Below are 17,638 nucleotides of genomic sequence, written 5' to 3'. Positions count from 1 at the left end.
CTCAAGACAGGGCAAAGGTGAGATGATACACTCGATATTTTAATACTTATACAGTCTGGCCTGGAGTCACAGTCTGGCTCTCTCCCGCAGAGCCATCCTGCCCCTGATGGGGATGAGGCCAATGACGGACTTGTCTGCCTAAGCTCTGCTTTGTGTGAAAGGATTTAAGTAAAAGCAACTGGTTCTATCAAGCCATAGGAGTTGAGCAGTTAATCACTGTCATGGCCGACTGAAGTAGTTTACCTGGGTAATCCTTTCATCTGCATAAAGGAAGAAAATGGGGGTCAAGGAAAGTCATATTCTGCTCACATTTTTTGAATAGGGCTTTCAGTGAAATTAGCTATTATGCCGATTACAATAGGTAGCAAGCCACCTAAAATATCATTCGAGGGAAAAAAAGAACCTGAAATGAATGATCAAGGTTCATAATATGAATTAAATTAAAATGATCAAATATACCTTCCAGGTATTTAACACAGTGGATTATTAAATTCAGAAAGCCCATCTGTAAAACTTCTGAACAAAACGAAGCATAGCACATAATTGTAGACTTCTCTTTGACTTTGTGTGGATTGTGAATATTAAATACACTCATGAAGCAAAGAAGGAATAAACTTGGAATTTTTCCCTATAGTAAAAAAAAATTAGTGATTTTTTTTTCTTTGGTTGAAATCTTTTCAAAACTTCTTCAAAGCAATTTAAAATGAGTGAATAAGACAAAATTTATATTACACTATGACATTTTCGAAAGGGTACACCATTTTGCTCCCTGTTATAAATTCTAACTCCAGTTCCTAAAACCAGATATAACTTATGATTACCAATACCCTAGGGAATCATCTAAGAAGAAAAAAACTGAGTCCTTCCAACCATACGACAAGATGTTTGTCCCACAGAAGAGAATTCCTAGGCAATATAGAAAGTCCTGTTTTCTCCTTGGAAACCCTCAGAAAATGAAAAATAAAATTAACAAGCAGAAAGCATGTCACATTCAAAAGAGCAAAGGAAAGACATGTGGGTGAACAATTTGACAGCAGGCAAAGCATCTCCAATTTGGATTGTCCTAATGCTTACCTGCTTCTAGAGAGAATTGACCTTGTACTATCCTTACACTTTGCTGAGTTAATTAAGGTGCTATTTTCTGGGCACCCTATAATTACAGCTGGTTAAAGCTGCAAGAGACCCCACAAGGTTACACTGCTCCAACCTCTATATTTACCAGTGAGAAAACGAAGATCTGGAGAGGTGAGGTGACTTGCCCAATGTCACAGAGCTTGTTAATAGCAGAGTGAAGAGGCTCCAAGTCTCCTGACTTCTGTCACCTCCATAAACTGCAAAATAAACTTGCAGGGAGGGAGAGCATTTCAGAATACCAGCAAAGCCACTGGTCTCTTGGAGAGGCACCTCTGCTAGGAGAGGCCTAAGAGCACTCTTGCACCCACGGGATCCTCCAGGCTTTCTCAGCATACAAGAGCCTCCCTGGTAACCAGTCTGACACAGCAGCAGGAAAGCTCAGTTAAAAGCCTGATGAAAGCCACAACCCAGAGACTTGCGAAATACATTCCAGCTATTATGCTTTCTGGCCCAAGTAACTTGGACTTGCAACAATTTTATTGAATTTGTATCTGGAAATACTTAGAATGAACTTGGCAAAATGCTAGCTAGGTGAGTTCCTATTATGTGAAGATGGCCCTCTTGGGTCCTGTGACACAACAGAGACAAAGGAAAAGTGCTTTGAAGTTAGGAACTTCCTCCGGCCTTCAGCAGAAAGACAAGAAAACCTCAATAATAATATAATCTTTCGGTTAAGGATTAAGAATATTTTATGAGGAAAATTTCCTTAAGAGCTGCACTGTTAATTTTACGCTGGTTTTTTTGAATACTTTTAAAACAAAAGCATACCACAAATTTTGTTTTATATATACTAATATTACTACTCTTTTACTGCTAAGTACTTTGTCTTCTCTGAAGTAATTATAAGTGTCCTAGTCTTTGGAAATGGAGAATAATTTCCCCATTTCTGTGACCTTGAAAGAAAGGAGACAGAATGGAGTGGATGAGAAGAAAATGGGAACAAATACAACTGTCATTTGAGTCAATCCAATGCAATTTTTCAACAGTCATCCTATGGAAAGATTGCCACATGCCAGATACCGAGCAGGGGAGGCATCTGTCCCTGGCCTTAAGGTAGGGGGTACAATGGACAGGGAAACAAATCACCATACAGTGTAGGGAGCACCATAACAGATGTGTAAAGCACACTGGGTCCCAGCTAATGAAGTAATTAATTCTGCAGGGAATGAGCGGCTAAGGGTAGAGTAAAAAGAAAAAAAAATCTAGAAAGGAAATAATAATGGCAATAAGTTTTCAAGAAAGCATGCCCAGATGAACAAAAGGGGAAGGTATTTCAGGTAGAGGAAATAGGATTCCCCATGATTGAGTTAAGGGTACATGTATTGAGGGAACAGCGAATAGCCTGGTATAGCCTGATGCTAGATTTCATGGCCAAGTGGCTGCATACACAACCAGGCAGGTAGTTAGAAACACATGGTAGAGGCTTTTTTCCTGACCTGTTAAGTTCAGACTTATAGCTGTAGGTAATGGAAACCATAAATTTTTTTAAGCATCTAAAATACATGATTCAATTTCACGTAGCACAGTATGCAGCCATTTCCACTATTTTCACAAACCCAAAAGTAAATCTGTGCCCATGAAGCAGCCACTCCTCATTCTTCCCTTCTTATTTCCTGTTTTTCCTTATTTCCTTAGTTGTCCTTATTCCCATATAGCATAGGTCAGAATAGGCTAAAGAGACATGTGTTTCATTAAGATGGAATAATACAAGACACTGTCTTTTGTCTCTGGCTTCTTTCACTTAGCATATGTTTCCATGGTTCATCTGTGTTGTAGCAGGCATCAGCACAACCTGTTTATGGCTGAATAATGTTCCATTGTACCCTTATAACACATTTGATTATCCAGTCATCAGCTGATGGACACTTGGATTCTATCCACCTTTTGGCTAATGTTAATAGTGCTGCTGCAAACATTCACATAAAATATTTTGTTTGAAGGCAACTATAAACCAGAGACATTCTATAGGGGTGGGGGCGAGAAGGGAGTAGGATCAAAACAGGGGTGGGAAGAGCACAAGGGACCATGGCAATAGTTCACTGGTGAATGGGTGGTGGGAATTTCACAGGGACTATAACCAAGATGAAAATGCATACATTAGGGGTCTCCCTGGTTGTGCAAGGGGTTAAGACACAATCTACTAAGTTCTCCACAACCACAGTATCACAAGTTCGATCCCCAGCCAGGGAGATACACACATGGTGCAGCAGACCTCTCCTGACTGGCCCGCTGTTCCCCTCAGCAGTGTACTTCTGTCAATCTGCCTGTTCTGTTCCCTACTCTGTCTCTGGTGAATCCTCTCACCCTCCACACATCTGGCCTGTACCCCAGTTCTTGTATGCATAAATAAATAAAACTTAAAAAAAGAAAGAAAATGCATGCATTGTACAAAAATGAAAAATGATGTAAAATATATAAAAATAATAATTAAAAAATAAATAAACAAAATATTTTGTTTAAATCCTTGTTTTTAATTCTAGGTATATTCTTAGGAGTGGAATTGCTGAATCACTTGGTAAATCCTGTGTCCAAATGATTGAGAAACCCATCAGATAGAGATTTTTAATCAAAGGAAAGACATGATGAGATTGTATTTAAGAAAGATAAGGGTACCTAATAGATATTTAAAGAACCAAGATCCCTTTGAGATGGTTACCCCAAAGACCCGCCAAATAGCTGTTCCTTTGCTCCTTCTTGCTTTTTTTTTTTACTTCCTGCCTGCTCACTTTTTTTTTTTCTTTTTGAACCTCCGAATTGGCATGCAATCTGGTGGTCCAAATATATGTCCACCCACATACCTCGTGGCTCTACACCATCTTCTGAGGCTTCTGCACTAAAATCCTGCTAGCTCAGCCCATCTGTAAGCAGTTCAGATTGTTTTCTTGCTTATAATTCTTCTTGCTTTAAAATGGTATTGAGCTTTAAGAAATATACCTCTTGGTTTCAAACGAAAGGTCCAAGAGGAGTGTAGCAACTCTACCAGGAGACTCAAGATGCACTCAAGTGGTTTGACCAGAATATTCCTGCCGAGATACCAAGTTTCACACTCCCCCTCCATTCCTCTCCTCCCAGCAGAATCATGCACCACTAAATAACAGCTTCCATGGGTGACCTTCCAGGTTTGTTATTTCAAAACAAACAATTCTTAACACAATTTCAGGGATGATTCAAGCCCAATACAGACACAAGTAAAGTGGCTTTTCTTCAAATAAGAATGGTTCATGTCTCAAAGTTTGAATATGTGCCTCTCTCAGCACCTCAGGACACAATAATAGCAGAGTGATTTGCTACTTTTTTTTCTCAAAGTCCTTATAGTTACAGATGCACTTAGATGGTGTAACTACTATAGTCAAGGGTTTTGCAATGGATGGAAAGGAAATATCCTGTTGTTGCTGTTGTTTCCCTCCAAGAAATTAAAACAAGTCATATTGTGGGGTGGAGATTTGACAAAACATTCTGGCTTAGGGATGGGGGTGGGGTAGGGGTGGGGGTGGGGATGGGGCATGTTCAAAATAATGATCTCTAAGAAGCTCCTTCTGGAGTGCACTGGACTACCTTTGGGGACAGGGATAGGGTGGGGGAAACAATGGTTGTGCATTTGGAAAGCATTGAAACACTGACCTCACCAATCCAGTGTGTACTAAATTTATAGCAACGATCTTAGAGTACATTAATATGACCTAAAATGGACAATCCTGAACATGCTAGGTTTCATTTTTAAAAGTGCAATTATATATAAGCCTCCTTAGAGACATGCAGGCTCTGGGTCACTGGAGATTAAAGAATTACAAACAATTCTTCAAAAAGCAAAGCACCTCACTTTCAGAACTCTTCCATGTGCCCATAAAGGGGTAAGGATTATGTTGAGCTGAAGGCGACTGAGAAATAGGTACAAGAAAAGTTCTCTACCCTCCTCATATATGCCTAAAAGCAGGACATAAATTTGTAAAGGAGCCCCCCACTGTCCCTTCCTCTCTACCACAAAGGACAGAAGTTAATCACTGGAACCAACTCTGGACTCTTATCAGCCTGGAGAAGGAACTTGAGGAATTTACATTTTTAAAAAATTGTTCAAACTAGCCCTTACCTGCAAGTGCTTTCCTCCTATATTTGCCTGCCCACAATTTGCCACCCCTATAAACTCAAAATCCTTTTCTTTCATCTTGTCACTTTTCTAAACATTGATTGTGTTTTCTTTAGATGCTATTTAAGCCCAGGTTCTATCCACCATTTGGAGTCATTCATCTCTGAGTGTTTCGGGTATGCATGATGCACATTTTTCAAACCTTGTTTTTCTCTTGTGTTTTGTCAATCTAATTCATAGGGTCCCAGTCAGAGAAGCTAAGGGCATGGAGAGGAAAGAGGAGTTTCCTTTACTGTGCCCATCAGGGCAGGATGTGGAGAGAGAACACAGTAAATCTGGAAATGCTGGCAGGAATCTGGATTTTCCTCTCCGTCCTGTTCCAGCTCTGGAGTGACAGCAGGCAGGAGGGGACTGCCATTTGGATTTCCCTGCTGTGGCCGGCACTATGGTTGTGTACACAACAGCCACACTTCCTGAGCTAACAGAAGCCAGATTTTGTCCAATGTCAGGCAGCCAAAAGCTTGTTGGGGAGACCGAGTCCTTCCCCGGCCCCTGGGTGTGGGTTTGGTGGTAATATGATTGGCCAGAAGAAACCATGGTAATCCCACTCCACTTTCTGGGGACTGGTTTTAGAATGGTCATGTGACATATCTCTAACCAATGAGACCTGTAGCATGCCTGCAGGAAGACTTCTAGACAGTTATTGTAAAAAAAAGAAAAAAAAAGTTCATAAACAAGGAGCATGGCCTCTCCTGCTTTCCAGCCTTTGAACCGCTGTGGTGTGAGAAAGTGACACTCAGCCATGCTGTGACCAGGAAGAGAAGCCTGAAGGCAAAACTATCCATGTTGGGACCACTGAAGCTCAACAGCACTGAATCTTTAATTAACCAGCCCAGTGTGGGCTTCCTCCAGACTTCTTCTTACAGGACATAACACATTTTCCTTGTAGGTTAAGCTTTGTTTATTTGGGTTTCCTGTTATTTGGCTCCAAAGGCCCTTAACTGATAAACCCACCTACATTAGTAGATGTTTATGAAATAATTCATAAAAATTGCAGTTGTATAAATTAAACCCATAACCCAAATTATAATGTTTCACACCTAATCGGAATGCTGCTATATATACCTGACTTTTTCAGGAACAAAAACAACTCCAGAAAACTATAAGAGAATACTCGGCCAGGTTAAATATATATATATATATCTGCCTGCCATTTTATCCTACAAATAGACCAGAACAAAGATAAAACATGCTATAAAAACACCCATGCCACAAATTTCAAAAATTAAAATCTAGGGCATATTTTTAAGAAGCACTCAATATCCCCCCATGGTGTAATCAAATATTGCTGCAGAATCATCTGTATGTGTGTGTTAGAACAGGCATTACACAAAGTGTGATGCCTCTCCGGCTCTCCAACAGATTTATTTCAATAACGTTGTCATATTTGGAGGACATACAAAACTGTGACCTTTTATGATTTCTTCTGTCATTTTGTTAACTTTCCCAAATCAGATGTTCTGGGACGGTTCCAAAGACTAATAGGTAATGAGACGTTTATATAGCTTTCAATTTCTAAATCATAATGGAGGGATAGGATTGGCAGCCCTGAAACACCCTTGCTCATAATGTCCATCAGCTCCCCCTTCCAACCCCCATCCCTAAAAAATACACAACTTGGATAAAACCTCCACTCCACTCCCAATCAGACTCAATCTCTAAGCCTCTTCTACACAACATCAAAGGGCCTGCCCTATCCAGACAATAGACTCTGCTTTATAAATTGAAACTGATTTGAGACTATGTCGATGCCACATCCCTTCCCCCCAGGCATTCCCATAATACCCTTTCAGAGAGAAAAGGAGGGAGTCAGAAGTGGAAAACCAGGAAAGCCTGTCACTGGCAGGACTCTGTGGAAATCATCCATTGCGGCATCACAGTGTAAAACTCGGGAGAGAATCACAGCGCCAAGTTCTTTTCAGCTCTATGAATCTTTGACTCTACATGTGCTTCCTAATTTTCCTTTTACCAATTTGAGTTTCTTTTAGAAAGAAGAGGTAACCCTTGAGAAAGAAAGGGAGAAAATACAACACGACTTTTATGGCTTCTTCAGCAAACATCTTCCAACTGGCTATGACTGCTGAATAGGAAGTGGTTTCCCTGTGTCTCTTGTTTTGTTTGTTACAAACACCTGAACAAAAAGATAGTATTTTCCAGAAGCATTCATGTTTGCAGTCACTGTGGCTTTTCCTGACACTCTTTAGTTTCAGCCTCTCTTTATATTTTCAGTGTTAGCTAGTTTGGTTTTTTTTTAAAGATTTATTTATTTATGCATACCATTGCTGGGGCACAGGCCAGAGGTGTTGGGGGGGGGGGAAGGGGAGGGGGAGAGGATTCACCACAGACAATAGCGGGTAACAGAACAGGCAGATTGACCGAAGCACACTGCTGAGGGGAGCAGGAGGCGAGTCAGGAGAGGTCTGCTGCGCCATGTGGGTTGCTCCCTGGCCTGCTGGAGATCGAACTCAGAGGTTGTAGACAGTTTCATTGGTTGCGTTTTAACCCCTTGCGCCTCAGGGGAGGGCCCCAATGTGTTAGCTAGTTTTAACTTGCTTTTTCCAATACTTCCATTGTCTGAACACCAAAGTTTTCTACAATATATTAGATGCTAAGGATTATATCACCTGGACTAAGTGATTCTTAAGCATGAGAGTCATAAAACAAAAACTTAGCTCCAAATGGCCTTCACTCAATTATTCCAATTGGCTGTTATGGTTTTAAATTTTCCCCACTACAGTTTATCTTCTTCTAAGTAGAACTGTCACAGTGATGACCTGTTTCATAATTTTCAATCACATGCAAGCGATCGACCCTGTTTTTTCTTAGGATAACTTCACTGAGCACCATCAGTGTGTCTGAACAGATGAACATGTTTAAAATCCCAAGACAACTGTAAACATGACTGTAAGTAGTTTTCAAAATTGTGAGAACTTAAGAAATGGCATTCGATTCAAATTAACCAACAGCTACTCATACCTACTCAGACACCTTCCTCACTGTTCTGGGTGAGACTAGGGAAGGCACAAGCCCACAGGGCTAGGACAGTACCATGGTCCACTTCTTTTCCATCACTTAGTAATATTTGTTTACTGGTTGTTAAGTGAAGTAAATGCTAACATCCCTTACGCCAAATAAAAATTCCTTAAAATGGAACTTTATCACCTCCCACTCCCTACCTCTGCTCCCCCCTACCCTGCCTGTTCCACTGCCATACACCCTAAGTTTGCAGTCAGTGCAAACCGAAACATCAGTGTGGACTTGCTATTGAGTGACCTGTTTTAAAAAGACAACTAAGCCTTCTGGAATTATCTATACACTCAGAATTCCTCACTTTTATTTCTGGAGTTTCTTCCCTGTCTATCTGCATAATGTCAAATAACTTGGAGAAACCAAAAGGGAACATATATACCCTTTAGGTCCTTAGAGGAGAAATGCGTTGATTGATTTTTACTTAGGAACAAAATATTAAAAAGTATGAACACTGCAGGACATCCAGCAAGTTACAGAAATTAATTCAGTGTGTCCTCAGTAATTCAAGATAAAGGAAACTAAAATATGGTTTGCATTGTTCCCCTTTTTTCACTTGCTAATGCATTCCCTGATGGGTGTCCCCATGACATTATTGTTTGGTCTGCAATCAGCTTATCTGGCTGAGTTACAAGAAAGATGGAGTACAGCATGCAGTTTCCCCGTTACTCTGCAGCAAACAAAGGCTGTCATGTCAGCTTCATGACGGCGCTGCAGACGCTCATGCTCCAAGAAGTTCAGTTACATCCTTTTAGTTAAAACTTGCAATAAAACAGATTAATCACAGCAAGCACTTGTAACCACAGGAAACACTATAAGAAAACAAAACAAAACAAAAAAAATAAAGACTGTTATACATTTTATCAGGTTTTGAAGATAAAGTCCATTTTCTATTCACAAATGCCTTTGAGTAAAACAAAAAAAAAAAAACCTTTACAAGCAATTGTGCAAAGCTTCAAACAATATAAAATGGCATTTATTTAAAAAGTAACTACAGAACAGATTTTTAACCCTGAGTCAAATCTACATGATTAAGATGATCTTCCCTGAAAGATTCTCCCAAATACTAGGCTTTGTTTTAATTCAAAAGAGACACATTTGGTATTTGTATGATTTGCCAATCTTCCAGTTTGTTTTCAACTTTTTCCTTTTCACCAGTTGTTTATACAAAGAGGTGAGGAAAAAGGAGGATGACCAAATCTGATGGCGTTCACTCTTTTAACTAGCAAATAACACACACACACCCCAAAATGGGCCCCAGAAATGCACCCATTGAGTATCAAAGAGGAGCAGTGCAATCACTCTGAAAGATAAGGTGATAACCCACAAGAAAGGTGAGTTCAGGGAATAAGGAAACAGTAAATCCAAGGTCATGACTTGCTTGGTAAAGGTCAATAATCTGGAGTATAGGGCACTGCAGGCATACACAGAGATGAAAGGAGAGTTCATTCTTGGTAGCTGTTGAGAAAATTTATGACCCACCTAAATGCCTGTAATGTTCCCACTCCTCACGGTCTCCGATTTAGCATTGGCACTGGGAGTCTCAGTTACCCCTTCAATGAAACAGGACATCCACATGCTCCCCCAACAAAAGCTTATCTTCTATGGCAATCAAGAATACTTGCAATTATGAGCAGTCTGTCTGATGGGATTTGAGGGCTCTTTTTGAGCTTTGAAGAAGAAAAATCAGTAGGCTAAGGAAAAGAAAATCACAGCGACTTGGGTATAATTGAATGTGAACTTCCTAAGACCTAGCAAAAACTCTTCGCTTTTCCCCTCAAGGCCATTGTCAAATGTTATCCATGGTGGATATAAATGTCATTGATTCCGGCAATTCTGGTCACAAACTATTTAAAGCATCATCCACTTGTATGTTTATAAATTACTTTAAAAAGATAATTCGGGCGTGCAGACATAGAGGATGGAAAAATGTATTTTTATCTGAGCAGAATTGGCAGGTAATAATTTAATTTTGGCTCACAACAACCTTCAGGAGTATTAGCAATAGAATGTGTTGAAATACAGAGGCACACACTTGGATCTATTCAACCTCAATATAGTGTGGGACAGAAGTACAAATCTGGAGTTGTGTAGTATGAGCTGGCAATTGTTTAATCAAAAGGAGTCACTTAAGGTCAGGAAAGATATCGAAATAAAATGCCTCTTCTTTGCTCCTCTGTGCAAGCTGAATGTGTGTGATATAACACTGCAGTGGGAGACCCATCATAAATTTCAGCCATACTAGGAGAAATCACTCCTTCCTCAGCCCAGGTGACAGACTTGGCTCTGCTAATGAGCAGTAAGTGACACAGGTGAGCATGTACATGTGGGGGGGGGACAAACAATGCCTTAGAAAGTGGAGTGGAAATAGTTAAACTTCTATTTGTGTCTATTTATCACAATGTCCTTTTAGAATTTACCTTCATCTGTCTTATGTGATGTACATGTTATTCCAGTTCATGCACATAATTTCAAGAAAAGTAAGTATCAATGACATAGAGTGATGCTCACAATTTTGGAGACCACTTGCCTGAAGAAGTAAAGAAAGAACAAGGAAGTCTTAATGATATCCCTAGCACCCCATAAACCGAGCAGCATCCTCTGGTGCAAGAGAGGGTCTGAGAATACTATGTGAACTAATGGGTCAGGGAGGAGAAAACTGTGGTAGGGGAAGCCTCTCAGCTTCCCTAGATATACCTGCTCTTGGGAGATAATTATTCTAATACAAATGATACTTTGGTCTACAAATGAGCTGAAGAAAATCATCAATCTATTTCTGTGTCAGGTAGAACTTGGTGGGTCCTGTACAGACTATTAATTTCATGGAAAATAAGCAACAGGGGAAACAGATAAATCATTAGCAGAGTGAAGAGCAGACCCAATGAATTTCTCCCAATTCTACTTTCTTTTTCTCGCAGAGAGCAAAATGACAAAGTATTTATGTCCCACAGCCTTTGATATCTCTGTTTATCTCATTAAAGGAAAAATGCTTCTGAAACCACAAGGACATGTTTTATTTTAAGTTTCAAGAATTCAATCCCAGATGATTTACACATGCTACCATTATGCACACAGAATAATAATAATCCTCACATTTCTGAAATTCTATCATTTTTAAGTTCATAAAACAAAACACTACAATATGTATTTCCTTTTGTTCATTACAGGCAATATGTAACATTAAAATTTGATTTACATAAACAAGGTACATATATTTGAAAAGCAATTGCTGTTTTTAATGAAAAATTTTAATTAAAAAATAAAAAATATTGATGTTAAGGCTAGCAGAACAGTTGGAACTTTCGCAATAATCTCAGTGACTAATTCTTCTCCAAAATTAATTTCTCCAAAGTTCTACATAATGTATTCATAAACCTCATCAATGTTTATTTACTGAAGTTAGTGTTTTCAGTAACTAAAATAGGCATTATATAATGTTTCCAACTGAGTCTCCTTCCATCTGGCCTCCTATTTTACTGTTCATCTAAAAGTTTAAACATAAGAATCCTGCTTCGAACAGAATAGTTGGGCATTGCACAAAGGATGCAGCACTCCATCACTTTGCACTGTATTTTCACTTATCTGCCTTCCCAAAGTGCTCTTGGGCTCTAGTCAGAAATTCTTCTTATAATCTACTAAGAGCAGTTACTATATCATCCACCACCAAATAACTCCACTACTTGATATAAAAGCTCTATGAGGTTAGACATTTTTACCCATTTTGTTCACCCCTATATCTTCTATACCTGAAACAATATAAATATTTGTTCAGGGAGTAAATAGAGGAATGAATGAAAGAAAAACCTAGCCTTAGGTCACCTCCTCTCATTTCCTAGGTTTCTTATGTAATCTATGCATTGCCCACCTGCCTTGCTGGCTTTCTGTGATTTTTACATAGAAAGGCTTCTTCCCAGCCCCGGACATTCCCAGTGGCACAGAGGAGCCTGAGGCCCTATCCTTAAAAGTTCATTCTCTCAAGTTTCTAACACAAGACTCCCCCAATCAGGCTAGTCCTCGAATTGCCAGTTGGAGGACAACTTCATTCACATTTTAATCAAAGATAGTCCTTACTTTTACCAGCAAGGTTTCCTTAGCATCAAAAGTTAGTTACAAGAAGCACTACATGGAAGAATAGCTTAGAGTAATTTACCAACTCAAACACAAAAGAACCTTCACCTATATCATAGGCTTTCAATGGGCATTTATTACATTGGATAATAAATCATGGAAACACAGAGTGAACCTAACATCTCTGAAGTATTTATAAGTTCCCATGATATCCTGGTGGGTAAGATTATGAAATGTGGATTAGTCAACACAATGCTAGTAAGAAGACTTCCTGCCGGAAAAACAGGTGCTGGTGAAATGGTCCTTTGTCAGCCTGGTACATTAGCACAGGATTCTAGCCCTGGTTCTAAATGGATTTATCATTAACTTTACCTCCATTCTTCTTGAAGATCCTGGTTGGAGTAGCATGGTTGGAATTCTAACCAGGACCTTTAGGGTCACTCTGGGATATATAATCTTAATGAAAGAATAAGAATCAGAATTTGATGATTTTCCCAAATACTTGACCCACTGAGATCAAAACTTTTCTGGCTTATGTTATTTCTCTTAAAGAGGTTAATACTGTACATTTCATTTCTAAAAGAATCCCTCATTGTCCACAGTGAATGTTTCCATCTCCTCTACCTCTCTCAGAAATACTCGCCTGGTCTCTAGGAGCAGGAAATAGGAGTGCAATGTGAGGATGCTTTCCAAATTATTATTTTTTTAAAGATTTATTTATTTATTTATACAAGCACTGGGTACAGTCAGAAGTGTGGGAGGGTGAGAGGGACCAGAAGCAGAACAGGCAGAAGGACCGAAGTACACTGCTGAGGGGAGCAGGGGGCGGCAGGAGAGGTCGGCACACCATGTGGGACCCTCGCAGGGGATCGAACCAGAGCTGCAGAGGCTGCGGGCAGCTTTGCAGCCCAGCGCTCAACCGCTGCACCACCAGGTGAGTCCCGCTTTCCAAATTATTGACCCTACATTCCCCTCCCTGCAATTTCCACCTGGCTTTGCCTTCACTGTCTGCTAAAAGAAAGATTAACTTCTTTTTCTCTCAAAGCTCACCAAATACACCACAGCTCTTTTGCCTATTTTCCACCTTTTCCAATTCGCTAACTTGAGTCAACTTTTCTTCATTTCTAGAATTAAAATGTCTAAATGTTGAGACTCATAAATAGGGCTATTCAGAGGGGAAAAAATAAGAATGGAACTTGGGACTCTAGTTACCCAATTTTTTTTTTAATTTTATGTCATGTCAATCTTTAGTTATAAGTGACTCACTTAAGAAATTCATACCACAGCCACTAATGTCAGATGCCAAAACAAAGGTGTACCTTATACCAGTGCCAAAATTTTCTAGCTGTTCATTTCACCCATTCATATCCCAGATGATGACACTGAGATCCAAGTTATGTAATTAGCCCCAGTTAGAGTTGCAGCAATGTTGAAAGTACTTGAGGCACTTCTGTCATTCTTCCAAGCAAATTATCATCTTATAATGTACCAATATCTGTCACTTCCTCCAAATTTCTCATTTCTTACTAATGTCAGCTCATTAACTTCCTACAAAGCTAAATTTACATTGTTATTAATACAACAATGACAGATGTTAGAACTACAAAATTCCTTAAAGCCTTCCTTCTACCATAGACAAGGAGACCGAATACCAGTCCAAGGAGGTCTGGATAATTGTTGGAAGATGTGCTGCCTTTAGCAATAGAGCCCGTGTCTTCTGATTACACCTAGAACTCTCTAGTGCTCTGCACAAAGGATTAGCTGAACACATTGAACATTACAAATCTGAGATTGTTTTAATCTAAAACATGTGCACAGACTAGAAAAACATGGTTCTTTTTTTTTTTTTTTAAGATTTATTTATTTATTTATACAAGCACTGGGTACAGTCAGAAGCGCAGGACGGTGAGAGAATTCACCAGAGCCAGAGCGAGGAGCAGAGCAGGCAGAAGGACCGAGGTACACTGCTGAGGGGAGCAGCGGGCGGCAGGAGAGGTCTGCGCACCATGTGGGACCCTCCTCCGGTGGCTGGGGAGCAGCCGGGGATCGAACCAGCGCTGCACAGGCTGCGGGCAGCTTCGCAACCCAGTGCTCAACCGCTGCGCCACCGGGGAGGCCCAAAAACATGGTTCTTTTAACCAGTATGTGAAGTCTGTCTTAAGGAGCCACTAGGCAACTATTTGACAGAAAGACTACAGAAAAAGCAAGTTAGAATAGTAGGTGGGAGGTTGGCTTTAATGACCTCTAATGTTCCTTCCATCTCTAGGATTCTAGACTACCCAGGCACCCATGGAACTTCCTGAGGTGGAGAATGTGCAATGTTCCTCTCCTGTCATTGAGTTGAACTCTGCTTTGCTGTTTCAGGCATTATTCTCTATTCAATTTACATGCAATCAAATACTCTAGGCATAGAAAGAATGTAAGGAAATGCAGCTCTGTCATTTCTAAAGACAGACTACACTGCTTAGCTTTCAAAATTGCCTTGCCTAAATGAACATTCCATAACTGAGCCTCCAAATTCAGCTTTTACAGTTTGTTCATGTACTATGCTACTATCAAAATTAATTATGCAGCATCTTCATGAGGAGAAATCAGATTTGGATGCAAGTAAGGAGAAGAAAGAAAAAAGCACATTTCCCAAAGGCAGGTTACTGTATCTCATTCCCCCAAAAGCCTGGAGTCCTTCCATACTCAGACAGATTTCAGATGGCAGTCCCCAGCTGAGTTAGCCATGGGAAGAAGGAAGTTGACATGTTTGGGAAATGAAGAATATGCCAACTAACAAGACTGTAAAGGCCAAAATGTTATTAACTCCCTCCTTTCTATGCAATTCCATTTCACACTGAAATTCCACAAAAATCTGTTCTTTTGCTTTCCTGAATGGCAACTAAATATTAAAATGTTTAATATGAGACTTTCTCTTTTTCTGCAATAATGAATACAAGGAAAAGAAGGGTCTTTTTTTTTTTTCATTTCAGAGAAAAGGAATGTATATTAACTGTAGAGTTCTAAAAGAAGGAGCTTCACCAATAGGAGTGTTACATTGAATATTATTACATGAGTGAGATTACAAAAAGGAAATCAATCTGATTACTCGAATGGGAGCCAGGTCTGCATAGATCTCAGAAAAGGAAATTGATGATCTACAACTCAGTGCCAAATAACACCACACCACCAACAAACACAACCTTGCAAGGAATCACAGACCCCAGAGAGTGATTATGGAGTGACTCCAAGCGCAAACCCGGAATGCTCTACTTTAAAGGGCCGAGGCGAGTCCCTCCCCTTCTTACCCTCAAGTGCCTAGACCCCGAGTGGTAGGGAGGTTGAAAAAACAAAGCAGAGGTGCTATTTGCCTTCAGTTACATCCACCAATGAATTAATGTCATCTTGAGATCTAATTCACAGGAACCCCGCACTTGGGGGCTCCTCAGGCCTCCTCAGCTCTGGCCTCCTCAGCTCCCGCCAGGCTGGGATGACCACGCCAGTTTGTCTGATACCGGTACCAGCACAATACAAGAGAAAGCCCCGTCTGTCCTCTTCTAAGGCTTGCACCACTTTTCCTGCAAAGATCTCTCCAAAAGGAAACACAACTTGAGGGAAGGAGCTGGATGGGGAAAGGTCAGGTCTTTTTGACTGTCGCCCTCCTGGGGAGCAGCGTCAAGAAAAATCCACACGCGTTCCCAGTCAGGCAGGTGTACAAAGACAGTGAAAGACCAAGGGAATGGTGGGGGGGGGGGAGATGGAATGAAAAAATATGGGGGGGTCGTCGGGTTAAGCGCAGACTTGAGAGAAGGGGGGAAAGGAAGAACAGGCTGAGGAAGAAAGAAGAGTCTTGGAAAGAGAGAAGAGCCGGGAGAGCGGAGAAATGGGGGGCTTGGGGGGGGGGCGGAGGGTATCGATAAAGGGACAGAGATAAAGAAAGGGGGTGGCTGGGAAGGATGCAAAAATGTGCCGGCGCGGGGCCGCGGGGACCGGCGCGCGCCTGGGGAGCCGCGGGCTGCGCTCCTCGCGCGGGCGCCCTGGACGCGGGGCGCGCCCGCCGCTCACCTTTCAGGATGAGGGTGTCGATGTCCCGGTCGATGCCCAGGAAGTAGCACTTCCTCCAGAGGCCCGAGTAGGTGGCGAAGAGCGGCCGGCCGCACTCGGCGTCCAGCCCGCCGAGCCCCAGCAGCGAGCGCCAGGACTCGGGGTCCGCGCGCCCGGGGCCGCCGGGGAGCAGCCGGCGCCCCAAAGGGGGCGAGTCCCGCAGCGGCAGGTGCGACAGCGGCATCAGGCGGTTCTTCTGGTCCGGGGGGTCGGCGCCGGCGCGGCTGCGCTCGCAGCTCTCCTTGTGGCGCCGGGGGTCGGTCTCGTACCAGTGGTCGGTGAAGATGGCCGTGACGAGCAGCCCCAGGGAGCAGAGGCTGAGGCCGAGGCTGAGCGCCGTGACGAGCGCCCGCGGCTCCATGGCTTCCCGCCCCGCCGCAGCCGCCGGTGGGCTCGCGCGCCGCCGCCAGACACAATGCACTTGGCCTCGGCTCTCCGCCGCGCTCCCTCCCGCTCGCCCCACCTGCCCCCCACCTCCCTCCCGCGGCCTCCCCGCCCTCGGCTCCCAGCCCGCGGCGCTCCGGGCCCCTAGCTCTGCGGGCGACCGCCCCCGCCCCCTCCCGGACCCCCAGTCTGCTCGCCCGCCCTGCCCTGCGCCGCTCTCACTTTCTGGTCCTCCGCCTTCTCCCCAGCCCCCGCGCCGCGCTCGGCACCCCCTCGTCCGCTCACTCCCCTCGTGTGCACCCCACCTCCGGGTCTGATCTCCGGCCCAACCTCCAGCGATCCCCCTCCCCCGGCCCCTTTTAGTCCTCCCTCCTCGCCACCTTCACTTTTCTCGCTGAGCTCCTCTCTCCCCTTAACCCTGTCCCCACTTCACACTTACTTTTCTTCAACTCTTCCTCCCTCGCTTTTCCCCATTCATTTTGTCCCTACATTTTTCTGGCTCTGCGTCCCTTTATTATCCCTGCGCTGGACTCGGCGCTTCTCTCCACCTACCCCAGAACACACCACCTCCCGCCCGCCCCCTCCTACGACCTGACATCAGACTCAGTCTTGTCACTTGTCCAGGTGGATTTTGATCGGTGTCCCGTTTTGTCCCCAGAAGCAAAGCCCATGCAGGTCGGCGGCGTGGTAATATTTAACTCTTTGGACTCTTGATATGGAGCTGAAGACCCTTTCTCGTGTCTAAAAGATGCAGCCTGCTAGAACCATTAGCAGCAATCTCAGACACTCTCT

At 42.5% G+C, this 17,638-nt stretch overlaps 1 protein-coding gene across 2 annotated transcripts in view; it reads right to left on the bottom strand.

The window, feature by feature from the left end:
- The window catches only part of TMEM178A (transmembrane protein 178A), a gene marked incomplete at both ends in the record, with an annotated part of 55,070 nt that extends 38,247 nt beyond the window's left edge, over positions 1-16,823 (bottom strand). For both annotated transcript variants that reach the window (XM_084234313.1, XM_084234314.1), the window contains one exon: positions 16,424-16,823. In XM_084234313.1, coding sequence (XP_084090439.1) covers positions 16,424-16,823 — 400 coding nt within the window. The remainder of the gene's footprint in view (positions 1-16,423) is intronic.
- Between the last annotated feature and the right edge of the window lie 815 nt (positions 16,824-17,638).

This window comes from Talpa europaea, assembly GCF_964194135.1.
Source record: "Talpa europaea genome assembly, chromosome: 6".
NCBI classification, from domain to species: Eukaryota; Metazoa; Chordata; class Mammalia; order Eulipotyphla; family Talpidae; genus Talpa; species Talpa europaea.
This window is presented reverse-complemented; position numbering and strand designations above follow the sequence as displayed.